This window comes from Nannospalax galili, unplaced genomic scaffold, assembly GCF_000622305.1.
Source record: "Nannospalax galili isolate Female #2095 unplaced genomic scaffold, S.galili_v1.0 scaffold211, whole genome shotgun sequence".
Lineage (NCBI taxonomy): Eukaryota > Metazoa > Chordata > Mammalia > Rodentia > Spalacidae > Nannospalax > Nannospalax galili.
Window position 1 is genome coordinate 3,170,203 of NW_008329624.1, and position 13,027 is coordinate 3,183,229.

Genomic DNA, 13,027 nt, shown 5'->3' on the forward strand with positions numbered 1-13,027 from the left:
CATGCTAACAGCACACACAGGGGCTGTGGAGAAGGGGGAAGAAAAGACTTAGTTTGTGCTCCAACACCCAGAGCTGCTGACAGCTGGGCATGTGAAGGGCTGGGCAGGACTGCTAGGCTCCAACTTCAGCAAGAGAGCAGCTGTGCCATTCACTGAAATCAAAGGTCAAAGGCAAAGAGTTGCAAGAAGGAGAGTAGGTCCTGCATTCAATATCCCTTCTACACATCTAAAGAGAGGAGGCTGAATATTCAATCTAGAGCTGAAGTTATGTTGTGCAGAACTTTCTCGGAGACAAAGCCTTCCATCTTGGAGGGACATTATTAAGATACAGGATGTTCTAAGGGAGGTGAAGCATTTCACTGTTCAGGGAAGCTCCCTAAGCCCAAGAAGTAAACAGCTCAAAAGCTTCAGGAAGTCCTTTAGGGGTGACCAGATTCCCTAGGTCCCTTCCTCCCCAAGCACAGATAAGCCCTAAGGACTACTGAGAGACGCCCTCAGACTAGCTGAGCTGCCTGGAAAGGACACTCTCCAACTCATAGAGCTGCCTGCATGCTGTACGGTGAACTCCAGGTTTCCAGCTTTCCTGAGCTGTCACACATGCTGGGATTGGGTTTTGATAATGCAGCTATCTTTGAGTCATTTCTGCTCCTGTAAGTAACCCCTCATTCATACCCCTGTAAACAACCCCAATAAAATCCCTTAGTTCAAGGGTCAGGCATGGTGGCACATGCCTTTAATCCCAGCACTCAGGAGGTAGAGGCAGGAGGATCTCTGCGAGATCAAGGCCAGACTGGTCTACATAGTGAGTTCCAGGCCAGCTGGGGCTACAGGAAATCCTGTCTCAAAACAAAATAAAACAAACAAAAAAACAAAACAAAAAGCCATTGGTTCACCAAGTTGGACTTTGATGGCACCCTTACTTTGGTCTGTCATTGGTTCCCTATCTGAAGTAGACATCTGTTCACGTCTCCCCAGAAATAATAGTGTCACACAATAGGTTAGAAGACAGAGCTAGAGATACCAACTCAGCAAAGGCATACAGATGATGCTTCAAACCATGCAAATTCCTTTTTTTTTTCTTTGCTAAGAACAAACCCAGGGTCTCAAGCACGCTAGGTAAGCACTCTACCACTAAGCTACACCCCTAGTCCAATCTATTGATTCTAGAGATGCAATTAAGAGTTCCAGTCAGGCGTGCTAGCACATGCCTTTAACCCCAGCACTTGGGAGGCAAGAGGCAGGTGGATCCCTGTGAGTTCAAGGCCAGCCTGGTCTACATATTGAGTTTCAGGCCAGCTGGGGCTACAGGGAGACCCTGTTTCAAAAAGACCAAAAAAGGGGAAAAAAGATTATTCTGGCAATATAAGATTTCCCTCATGTGAAACTAAAAATGACCTCATACACTGAGCTAAGGGCTCCTGAATCTCTTGTATACTTCTGTGACTGTTTATCTTTCCCCTTGTGATTCCTGACACCATGTAGTCCAGAGCACAGAACAAAGGCTGTCATTGGGCAAGTGGAGGTCCTAAATGCTAGGCTTGGCACAGCATCCTAAAGAGTGTGTTCTCCACCAGCCACTGAATGAAGACACGAGCAAACCTTCTGCGCAGCCAGGCTCTGACTGCTCTCGTTGAGAGCCACGTTCGTGAAGTGCTGGATACACTCATCTAGCTCTGTGTGAGGCAACAAGGCCAGCAAATGTCGGAGTTCTTCCTCCGTGGAAAAATCCTGAAACCAAAGGAAACCAAAGTCTTCAAAGTCTTCAGGCATAAACTCAACACCTGATTACAACAGAAAATAAAAATACAAAGAAGCTCAAACAAAACAAAACAAAACAAAACAAAAACCAGAAAAAAAAAACAACAAAACAACAACAAAAAGCCAGGTATGGTGGCACACGCCTTTAATCCCAGCACTCGGGAGGCAGAGGCAGGCAATCTCTGTGAGTTCAAGGCCAACCTGGTCTACATAGTGAGTTCTAGGACAGCTGGGGGGCTACAGGGAGACCCTGTCTCAAAAAGACCAAAAAATAAATAAATAAAAATAAATAAATAATGATTGCTCACATAGAAACTTGAGGTGTGTTATTTTCTAGTCTGAGAAAGTACTGAAGAAGCCTGCATTTAAAGCATGCTTCTCAGGGCTGGAGAGATGGCTCAGCAATTAAGAACACTGGTTGTTCTTGCAGAAGACCAGGTTTGAATCCCAGCACCCACATGGCAGCTAACAACTGTCGGTAACTCCAGTTCCAGCCTCTTCTGTCCTTCGCAGGCATTGCATGACACAGGTACACTTCCTACATGCAGGCAATATTTGCATACACATAAAATAAAATAATAAATAAAATATTTTAAAGCATGCTTCTGTGGCAGACATTCTTCCTCTGGGGGCATTTTCAACACCCAGAAAACATCTAGCAATGTCTGGAGACAATTTTGTCTGTTACAACTCGGGGTGTTCCCAGCATCTAGGGAGCAGAGTCCAAGAACGTTGCTGAATGTCCTACAATATTCAGAACAGCCTCCTCCAGTAAAGAACTATGTGACCTAAATCATCAAGTATTAAGGTTGGGAAAATCTGATCTATACGATGCACAAGGTACCCTCTCTTAGATGCTAACATGCTATGAAGTCAGTCAATGGTGCAGACGTTCTCAAGACCAAAGGCAGAAAACAGCAGAGCAACGAACCTCGCAAAGAATCACAGGGCTGCATGGAAACTAAGATTGTAGTTTTGTGATCTAGAGTACCTGCGCAGGAAAACTAGGCAACAACCTGTTTGTGAAAGGGTTTTGTTCTTTTTTTTTTGTACCCAAAGGAGATAATACATGAAACCATTTTTCCCAACCTGGGTTACTGTGTTTGCTTACTTCTTTTAAAGATGGCAAAGGAGGTGGCGGGAGAAAAAAGCGAAGATCACTCTCTTTGCTTCGTGCCAAACCAATAAGGGTTCTCCAGTCAGAGGCTTGAGCAATTAGCCTGTACTGGTAATCTGTTGTAAAAGTACAGATTTTGTCAACACCAAGATTAGTTTACAATTATCACACGATTAAATAAAAAAATTACTTGAAAGCATTCCAGTGCTTAAACTGTCCCACAAGTTTGTAACCCACAACTGCCCAAGTATTTTTTCTTTCAAAAATTTTTTTTATCTATTATTTTTATTTTATGTGTATGAGTGTATTGCCTGCATGTTTGTAAATGCACCCATGTCATGCAATGCCCTCGGAGGTCAGAAGAAGGTGTCAGATCCCCTGGAACTGAAGTTATAGATAGCTGTTAGCCACCATGTGGGTGCTGGGAATCAAACCCAGGTCCTTTGTAAGAGTGGCCAGTGCTCTTAGCTGCTGAGCTATCTCTCCAGCCCCCCAAGTATTTTCTCACAACTTTGGCTGCACCTACACTACCGATAGGCCCAACACCCAATGTAGTTCACAGGTATCACCAACCATACAATTCTCTTCAGCATTTCTGAGGCCAGATCATATTCTGAGTAACTTTTTCAAAATCTGAAGCTCAAATGTGAAAACTGGTAAGTCAGAATCGATTTCTTTTCAATGATCCCATAATTCAGTTTGTTTGAGGGCCACTTGTGGTACCAGAGATGCAGTTAAGCTCCATGTCTGGAGGGGGCAGTGTCATGCTTCAACACTCATGATGGTCTTGAATGGTTGCTCTGCACTCCCAGATGGCAACGCTCTGATTTAATTTAGACGTGGTGGCACACGCCTGTAGTCCCAGCACTGGGGAGGCAGAGGAAGGCAGATCTCTGTGAGTTCAAGGCCAGCCTGGTCTACATAGTGAGTTGCAGGCTAGCTGGGGCTAGTTTATTACATATCAAAATCCAATTCCAACACTGAGGCTGACATTCTTTTGGAGGATGGCAGCCCATAACCTGGACGAGTACTCCAAGGTGGGTGAAGAATTTGTAAAACCTACATGCCAGGGGGCTTCTAGGCTTTTCTGATAACAGTATGGAATGGAGCCAGGGAAGACGATTTGGGAAGAAAAAAAAGATTTGTTTCTTTAGGTTTCCACTGACTCTTAACCAGCATGTACCGTGAGTCAGAACAATGAATCACCTCGCCTCTTTTCGGAAATTTTTCTCCACAAACATTCTTTTCTAATGTCTATTTTTTTTCTTAGTCACGGGGACCAAATCCAGGACCTTGCACATGCTAGGTAAACACGCTAACACTGAGTTACATACCCAACTTTACCTATTGTTTTCTTTCAAGATGACAATTCTACTAATAAGGTAAAGTTTTATCTAAGTACAAAAATAAGAGCAGATTTCAGCTCTTATTCAAGTACTTGTGATTCAAGTACTTGCATGTAGGTTTTGCAACTACAATTATTTAAAATATTTCTTTAAAAACATATACAGGCATACAAGTCAGGTATGTTTAGCTAATTATCAGTATTGACAGGAAGTCAATTGTAAAAGTCAGGGCAGGGGCTGGAGAGATGGCTCAGCAGCTAAGAGTACTCACTGCTCTTGTAGAGGTCCTGGGTTCGATTCCTAGCACTCACATGGCAGTTAACAACTGTCCCTAATTCCAGTTCCAGGGGATCCAACATCCTCTTCTAGCCTCAGCAGATACTACATGACAGATGTATGATGTATACTTACAAATATGCAGGCAAGACACCCATACATAAAAGTTTGTGGAGTTTTTTTATTTTTGTTTTTTGAGACAAGATTTCCCTATAGCCCCAGTTGCCTGGAACTCACTATGTAGACCAGACTGACCTTGATTTCACAGAGATCCACTTGTCTCTGCCTCCTGAGTGCTAGGCATAAATGTATGCGCCACCATGCCTGGCTTATACACATAATTTTTTTTTTTAATTAAAAGAAAAAGTCAGATCAGGTGTGGTGGTGCACACTGGTTTGTTTTTTGTCTTTTTGAGACAGGGTGTCCCTGTAGCCCCAGCTGTCCTGGAACTCACTATGTAGACCAGGCTGGCCTTGAACTCACAAAGATCCGCCTGTCTCTGCCTCCCAAACACTGGGATTAAAGGCGTGGTGGTGCACATTTTTAATCCCAGCACTTGGGAAGCAGAGGCAGGCAGATCTCTGTGAGTTCATGGCCAGCCTGGTCTACATTGTGAGCTCCAGGCCAGGTGGGACTAGGGAGATCCTGTCTTGTAAAGACCAAAAACCAAAAAAAAAAAAGAGAAAAAAGAAAGAAAGAAAAAGTCAGGGCAAAGCGTATGGCACAGCAGACAATTAAATGCAAGCAAGTTGCTACATAACTCAGAATCAGGAGTTCATCTCAAGAAAACATATACTCAAACAAAATCTTGTTCTGGTAGAAGATGCACCAGTTTTGAGGTTGCTCTGAGCAAACACATCTGTGCTACCAGCAGCAGCTTTTCTAATATATCACTGGGGCTTCTTCTCAGGTTAAAAAAAAAAATTAAATTTGGGGGGTGGAGAGATGGCTCAGCAGTTAAGAGCACTGACTGCTCTTGCAAAGGACCCAGGTTCAATTCCCAGCACCCACATGGCAGCTACGAACTGTCCTTAACTCCAGTTCCAGGGGAATCTGAAGCCTTCTTCTGACCTCTGCAGCAATGCATGACATGGGTGCACTCACATACATGCAGGCAATACACTCATACACATAAAAAAATAAAAAAATTAAATTAATTTTTATTTTATCTGTATGAGTTGCCAACACATATGTAAGTGCACCCAGAGCATGCAATGCCTACAGGAGCCAGAAGGGGGCATCGGATCCCCTGGAACTAGAGTTAGAATGGGTGTTAGCTGCCATGTGGGTATAGGGAACCAAACCCAGGTTCTCTGTAAACCCACCGGTGCTCTTAACTGCTGAGCCATTTCTCCAGCCCTTCTTGGATTTTTGAAGTATGTGTGTGATTCCTTACTAAAACTGCCTGAATCTTTTTCCTTCCTTAGCCTCATTCTCTTATAGTAGAAACTAAGAGCTACCTAACCACATGCCATTGCCCAAGGGTCTCATTAATTACCATGCCAGTGGTGGGCCTCCGACATTTCCTGCACAGCCTCCAGTCTCATGGCTCTGTTATCCTCCTGGCTCTTCCTTAGGAGCAGCCACACTGGACATTCATGTTCTTCTATGTCAACTGTGCTGAAAGAGTCTTTGCAAAAAGAAAATGACAGACACAGAAGGCACAGCAATGCAAAGAGTTAAGACAGTGTGTGTGGTATATGCATGTGTTCATGTGTTGTACAACTGTGTGTGCAAGTGTGCATGCACATGCATGTGGAAGCTAGAGGTCAACATCCATGGCCTTCTTCGGTTGCTCTCCACCTTACTTTTTCTGAGTCAGAGTCTCTCGTTGAGCCGGCTTGCCAGTCCTGCTAGACTGGGTGCCAGTAGGCCCAAGGACCTCTTTGTCTGTGTCTCCCAGACTCTGGGAATATAGATGCATGATACTGCCCCAGGCTGTTTACGAAGGTTCTGAGGATCCCAGCTCAGACCATCACACTTGCAGGCAAGCACTTTGCTGACAGAGCCTTTTTCCCGACTCCACAGCAACAGTTTGTACTTTTATTTTAGATGGTAATCTGTAAATGTCTCGAATGTGTAACAGGAGCATTAAATCTCTAATCAGATACAATGACCAAAATGTATAATCTTAGCTCTGCTGTATTATTTTTTCATGTTTATTTCAAGTACCTTATGTGTACTTTTGTTTTAGTTTCACAGTCTTTGGTATCTTTCTATATGTGGTCATTTTTTTATCTTTTCCACTAAAAAGATTTATTTTGACATAAGATTCAATATAGAAAGCACTGAAAGAATGATACATGAACCTCCAAATCCTATTGCACATAACATCACTGTAAACTTATCATAAATGTTGGAACCCCAGTCTGGGGTACCCAATGATACTTGAATCATCCACACTCACATGTGTAAACTGAGAAGAGTCCGCAGACATGATGGCATTTTACCCTTTCCCAGCTCTACCTGCACCTCGTAAGAGCAAATCTGTTATCTCACAGAAGCACAATGTTATCATGCCCAAGAGTACTCAAAAAAGATCTAAATCCAGTCTACTGCCACATTCAATAACCCCAATATCTTTAAAAGCTATTTTTAGAAGCTGGGAGTGGTAGCTCACACCTTTAATCCAGCACAGGGAGACAGAGGCAGATCTCCGAGACAAACAAAACAATTATTTTTAAAAGCAGGATTTGATATGTTCTCTTTAGTCTCTTAACTCTAGAAAGCTTTCCTGCCTATTCTTGATGATGCCAACTGTATAGAGAGCGCAGTAGAGCATTTTAGAGCTAACTCCACACTGGAGGTTAGATTGATTTAAAATCTGCATTTTTTTTTTTTTGGTCTTTTTTGAGACAGGGTCTCCCTGTAGCCCCAGCTGTCCCGGAACTTACTATGTAGACCAGGCTGGCCTTGAACTCACAGAGATCCACCTGCCTCTACCTCCCGAGTGCTGGGATTAAAGGTGTGCGCCACCACACCCAGCTTAAAATCTATATTTTTGATGCACTATTCTCCATCTAAGAAAACATGGGAGTTATTTTATAACAAATTTAAAATTTGAATATCTCACCAAAAGAATAGTGTATATACTTAATCTCAACAGTTATTATAGCAACAGAAATGGAAGAAAGCTGTCCAAAGTATTAAGCTGTTTAAATACAGCCTAAGAGAATGTTACTTAACTAATTTCCCATAATAATCCCAACAATATGAGCATAAGAATGTTTCTAAATCTTAGGGTGGTCAGTGAAATGACTCTCAGATTACTGATGAGGATCCAACTACATGTCTGACACTTACCGTCAAATGGACTCCTCAGTATCCTGGCTGATATTGTCAACACTTTTCTTACTGCTTTATGAAGTTCACGTCTTGTCTGCCAAACAATCCCTAAATGACAAACGCCAAATATGTACTCTTAATATTATGTCCCAATACTTCAAAAAAGAAATGCATAAATGAAATGCCAATGTTTCTCACAAAGAATGTAAAAAACAGCACTTCTGTCTTCTTATCATCACTATCAAATATAAGTAAAGGCATTATGGGAACAGATCTCTAGACTTCAAAGCAAGATCAAGGAAAAAGTGAAAACGGTAACTGTATCTACCATAAACCCTAATGAGTAATACAAGATTATCAATATTCAGGAAAATGTTCCTTGTAAATAGCCTATGTAGACCTGAAATTTGGAAATGCTTTACTAATGAGATTAAACTTCACTAGACAGGGAAATTAAAAGGTGCAGCAACAACAGGAAACTGGAACTGTGAACATGCCCTAGAAGCATGCTGAAAACAGAAAGTGATATAATAATATGGTAATATAATGCTATACATTGTTCAGAGGGAGCAGAGGAGCCTGCCTCTGTTACAGAGCAGGATTGTAACCTGCTCACTGACACATGCCAGCTAACACCACAGAATAGACTGGCGAGGTGGAGTGGGGTGGGGGGTTCTCCAAGCTTCCTGGAGTTGATGGAAAGGTTCTCCTCTGATCTGAAATCTCATATCTATCAAGGACCAAGAGGGTTCCTATGACCTCAGTATTGGGAGGGAGAATGTCCTAACTAGTACAGACTTAGCCTTTGTGACAGATAATAGTAATAAACTGAAAACACACTTATGAATCTGTTGCATGAATTTGATTTACATGAGTCACCCTCCACAGCAGAACTGAACTGACAGCCCCCACTGAAGAGTGAATCCAGGATCAGAATCAAACGGCTGGCTGGCCCCAATACTTTGTCTTAGGGGAGTCAAAGACTTGCGTAAAATATAGAAGGCCCAAATCTGGTCTTCAGCTAATGCTATAGGAGCTTGGTTTTCACAGGCTTAGCTGAGTCTTCGAGGTGGCTGAATCTATTCTGTTAACACTGTGTTTAAATAGATTCATTTCCAAGTTCATTAACTACCTTCCATTTTTCAGAAAGACAGTTACTTTACAACAAACTTACCATAATTTTCGATTTTGTCTAGAGGAATTGTGTCCATATATATATATGATTTCATTTTTTCTCGTTCTACAACCTGAGTATCTAAGGTTAAAGACTTCTGCAGGGCCCTAACTTCATAGGTAAGAAATAGTGAGCCTCTGAAAAAAAGACACAAAAAAGTTCATCACAAATCAGGATCCAACTGGGACACCAGAGTCTTCCACAGTGAACTGCTTTCTCTTTCACTAGGAAACATGACATACAGTAATGTGCACACTCCACTTTATATATGTGTATGTGCATATATGTACATATGTATACACATTCATCTTAGTTTAAAATAACAACCATAGCTGCATGATCATGTCTAGGCAGGAAACAGGACCATTAGCAGTACCATTAGGCACAGTGTGCTCCTCCCTGATCCCAGCTCATTCATCCATCTCTAAATGGTAACAATACTCACAATGTCCTTGCTTTCCTAATAGGTTCACCACCTGGATGTGCATCCCTAACGGCACTCTGTTTTGCCTGATTTTGAACTTCGTGTGAATAGAATCGCACTAGATGTATTCCTTTGTTTAGCCTTATGTTTGTGTGACTCATCCATCTGCTGCGTGTCAATATAGTCTGATTTACATCAGGACATGTAATTCATGTGTGATTCACTCACAAAATAGATTCATTGACCTCAACTTGTATCTACTTTACTGCAGTCAACATTTAGGGCATTTTAGTTTCAATCTACTACAACAATGCCATTACATATTTTATACAGATGCACATATATGTTCCTCTACACAGGCATGTGCCATGCTTTTGATATTCCGTATCCTGGGGCTACTCCATGCTACATAGGTAGATCCCATCTGTTAAGATTTTCAATAGCAAGCCAGGTGTGGTGGCACATGCCTTTAATCCCAGCACTTGGGAGCAGAAGCAGGTAGATCTCTGTGAGATGGAAGCCAGCTGGGACTACAGAGAGACTGTTTCAAAAACAAACAAACAAACAAAAAAAAGATTTTGACTAGTGCTATCATGAAGTCAATCAACATTTTACAGTTGACACTTACCCTAAAATAAGAGATCCAGTAAATTTTACTATATTTCCTTCAAAAAGAAAGGGGAAAAGTCAATGTGATAAATTTCATTTTTTGAAGTATGATACGAAACAGGTGACAGATAAGCATTCCATATATAATTGGATTAAAAGTTGCTGATATTTTGTTATACAATAATATAAATTACATTACATATTATATTATATTTACTATGTGCTATCAATACATGGCTTCTTATTCCAATACAGAGCAACCAAACAATAAGCACTGAGTAAAAAATATGACTTGTGTCAAAATAGGGCTGTCACACAACCCCCCCACCTCAACGTACAGTTCTGCCACCAAATCACGAGTAAACTGGGTCCCTGTGCCAGTGTTGTGTGGCCAAGACCACAGCTGTCCATTGCACACAACCTCCAGGCTCTCCAGCCAGGGATGGGGAACTGTTCCAGCACTAGTAGGACTGTATTGAGGAACTATGTCAGGTGGAGACACAACATGACTTTTCCCAAAGTAATCATGCTGTGATTGATGGTTTAAGCACTAGAGAGTACACGGCCCCATTTAAAATACAGATTACAGATTACAAGTTTAAAATTTTTTGTTCAGATCTTGGAAACACTTTTAATAGTTTTTTTAAAAAATCTTATTGGAAGACTGTTTACCCACTGGATACACACTCATTCCAAAATATCCAAACGTCCCCACTGCTCCATAGGGCTGTTGACAGACACACCACAGTCACAGGCAGAAATCTAGAGTGAGGGCCACCTCCCCACAGAAAAAGGAAAAGCCTCAAGAAATGGCTTCTGAGCCTCCTGCCTTCTTGATGTTGAGGGATCCAGCAACCACACTGTGACCAAGAGGACAGCACAGAGAATGGAGGAGGGAGACAGGAAGATGACTAAGCTGTGAGTCCTACCAGAAACTGTCTATATCAATATCCTGTCAACACACGAAAATCTAAAGCCTTGCTAATTTAAGGCACTGTAATTAAGCTTCTGTTGTATGCCCTGAGCACAAATTTAACTGCTATCTTACCCACTGTGGTTAGGTACAGAGGCCGACCCACAAAAACTTATATAACCTATAACTATGGGATATATAGAGGTAGCTCTTTGCTCAGACTGTCAACACAGGGGTACAGGAGTTCCCTTGACTAACTTCTTATGCATCAATGACACGGGCATTCATCTCAAACTCTAGGGGCCTTGCTGAGGATCTTGAATGAGGACAAAGGGAGTTCCAGGAGGTCTGCAGAGGCAACATATGGAGACTCTTTTCCTTTTTTACTTTTTCTTTTTTTGGTCTTTTTGAGACAGGGTTTCCCTGCAGCCCCAGCTGGCCAGGAACTTACTATGTAGACCAGGCTGGCCTTGAACTCACAGAGATCCGCCTGCCTCTGACTCCCAAGTGCTGGGACTACAAGCGTGTGCCACCACTCCCGACTCTTTTTCAGTTTTTCTAAGATTAAAAAAAAATTTTATGTATATGAGGTGTAAGCACACCTGTGCATGCAATGCCCACAGAGGTCAGAAGAGGGTGTCAGATCCCCTGGAACTGGAGTCACAGACAGTTGTTAGCTTCCATGTAGATACTAGGAACTGAACCCAGGTACTCTGCAAGAGCACCCAGTGTTCTTAACCACTCAGCATCTTTCCAGCCCAACACAGAGCTTCTTGACTGTGTAACTCCTTTGGGAGTTTGGTGGAGCTTGTTTGTTTGTTTCAGACAGGGTCTCCCTGTAGCCCCAGTTGGCCTGGAACTTATTATGTAGACCAGGCTAACCGCAATATCACAGAGATCCACCTGCCTCTACCTCCGGAGCTAACCTGGCATAGAGTATCAGGGAAGCTTCTGGGAGGAGGGCATGGCGGCAGTGTGGGTAGATCAGAGCAGATCCAAGCCTCCAAAGGACAGCGAGAAGCCTCACCTTCTTGCTCAGCACTGTATTACAGAACCTGGTACAGATGCCTGGCTTTTCAAGAGCTTAATAAACCTGTGCTAAATAAAAATGCAGTAAGACTAAAGTTTAGAAGAATGATGTGAACTGACAGAACAAACAGGGGACAAAAGAATTCCTGAGAAAATGGGTCCTGTTTACTCTGGGCTCACAAACAGTATCACCCATTGGTATAGGAAGAAGCAGCGAATGGGAAGCTTATTGTGGGCTGTAGGCTTTGGTGTCCCTCCTCGGGAGAGGGGAAGTGGCCACAGTCAATCACTGCTTCCATTAGGAAACTGTGTTATAACTGTACTCACGGACATGTTTCCAGGAGGTGAGACTTTTGGGCAGGGAAGCAGAGGTTCCTATTCTTCTGCAACAGATGACACAGTAGGCACCAAGGGACATCCTGTGTAGGCAGTGCAGTTGGAACAAGGTTAATCCAGTGTGTACTTACAGTCTTTTATTCTGACTATAAGAACATGTGACCATCACAGAAGACTGCTTGCAATTAGATTACTCAAGACCAAGAAATAAACTTAGCAAATAAAATTTCACTCTTAAAAACTAAAACTAGGGGGCTGGAGAGATGGCTCAGCAGTTAAGAACTGACTGTTCTTACAGAAGACCCAGGTTCGAATCCCAGCACCCACATGGCAGCTAATAACTGTCTGTAACTCCAGTTCCAGGGGATCCAACAGCCTCTTCTTTCTCCGTGGGCATTGCATGACACGAGTGCACTTACCTACATGCAGGCAATACATGCAAACACATAAAAAATAAAAATAGTAAATAAAATATTTTTTTAAAAAACTGACTAACACATTTTGCTGGTGTTTCAATTATTCTTCAAGCTAGCTTTTTAAGAGCTTAATAAAATATGTAGGTATTTAAATGTCTTTTAAAAACATATGCACATTCATTCATGCTTCCAAGTGAAGCCAGACATGGTTGAGCAGGACCTTTGACTTATCTTCACATAGATGGAACTGGTAAAAGAAAGGAGCCAGGAGCTCCTCCCAAACCCATGTGACCCCTGAGGAACAGATCCTCAAATGACCTTAAGTGTAAAAATAAATTGATTT

The 13,027-nt window shown here is 42.2% G+C and overlaps 1 protein-coding gene across 11 annotated transcripts in view; it reads right to left on the reverse strand.

Moving 5' to 3' along the window:
* The window catches only part of Serac1 (serine active site containing 1), a 54,048-nt gene that overhangs the window by 22,353 nt on the left and 18,668 nt on the right, over positions 1-13,027 (reverse strand). For 5 of the 11 annotated variants that reach the window (XM_008839455.3, XM_029566780.1, XM_029566786.1 and 2 more), the window contains 7 exons: positions 12,260-12,351; positions 10,010-10,046; positions 8,958-9,094; positions 7,802-7,891; positions 5,997-6,128; positions 2,870-2,991; positions 1,600-1,728 (listed from right to left, as the gene is read on the reverse strand). In XM_008839455.3, coding sequence (XP_008837677.1) covers positions 1,600-1,728; positions 2,870-2,991; positions 5,997-6,128; positions 7,802-7,891; positions 8,958-9,094; positions 10,010-10,046; positions 12,260-12,350 — 738 coding nt within the window. In that variant the 5' untranslated portion in view covers position 12,351. Of the gene's footprint in view, positions 1-1,599; positions 1,729-2,869; positions 2,992-5,996; positions 6,129-7,801; positions 7,892-8,957; positions 9,096-10,009; positions 10,047-12,259; positions 12,352-13,027 lie in introns of all 11 variants that reach the window. The other 6 variants (XM_029566791.1, XM_029566762.1, XM_008839470.3 and 3 more) reach the window with 4 other exon arrangements.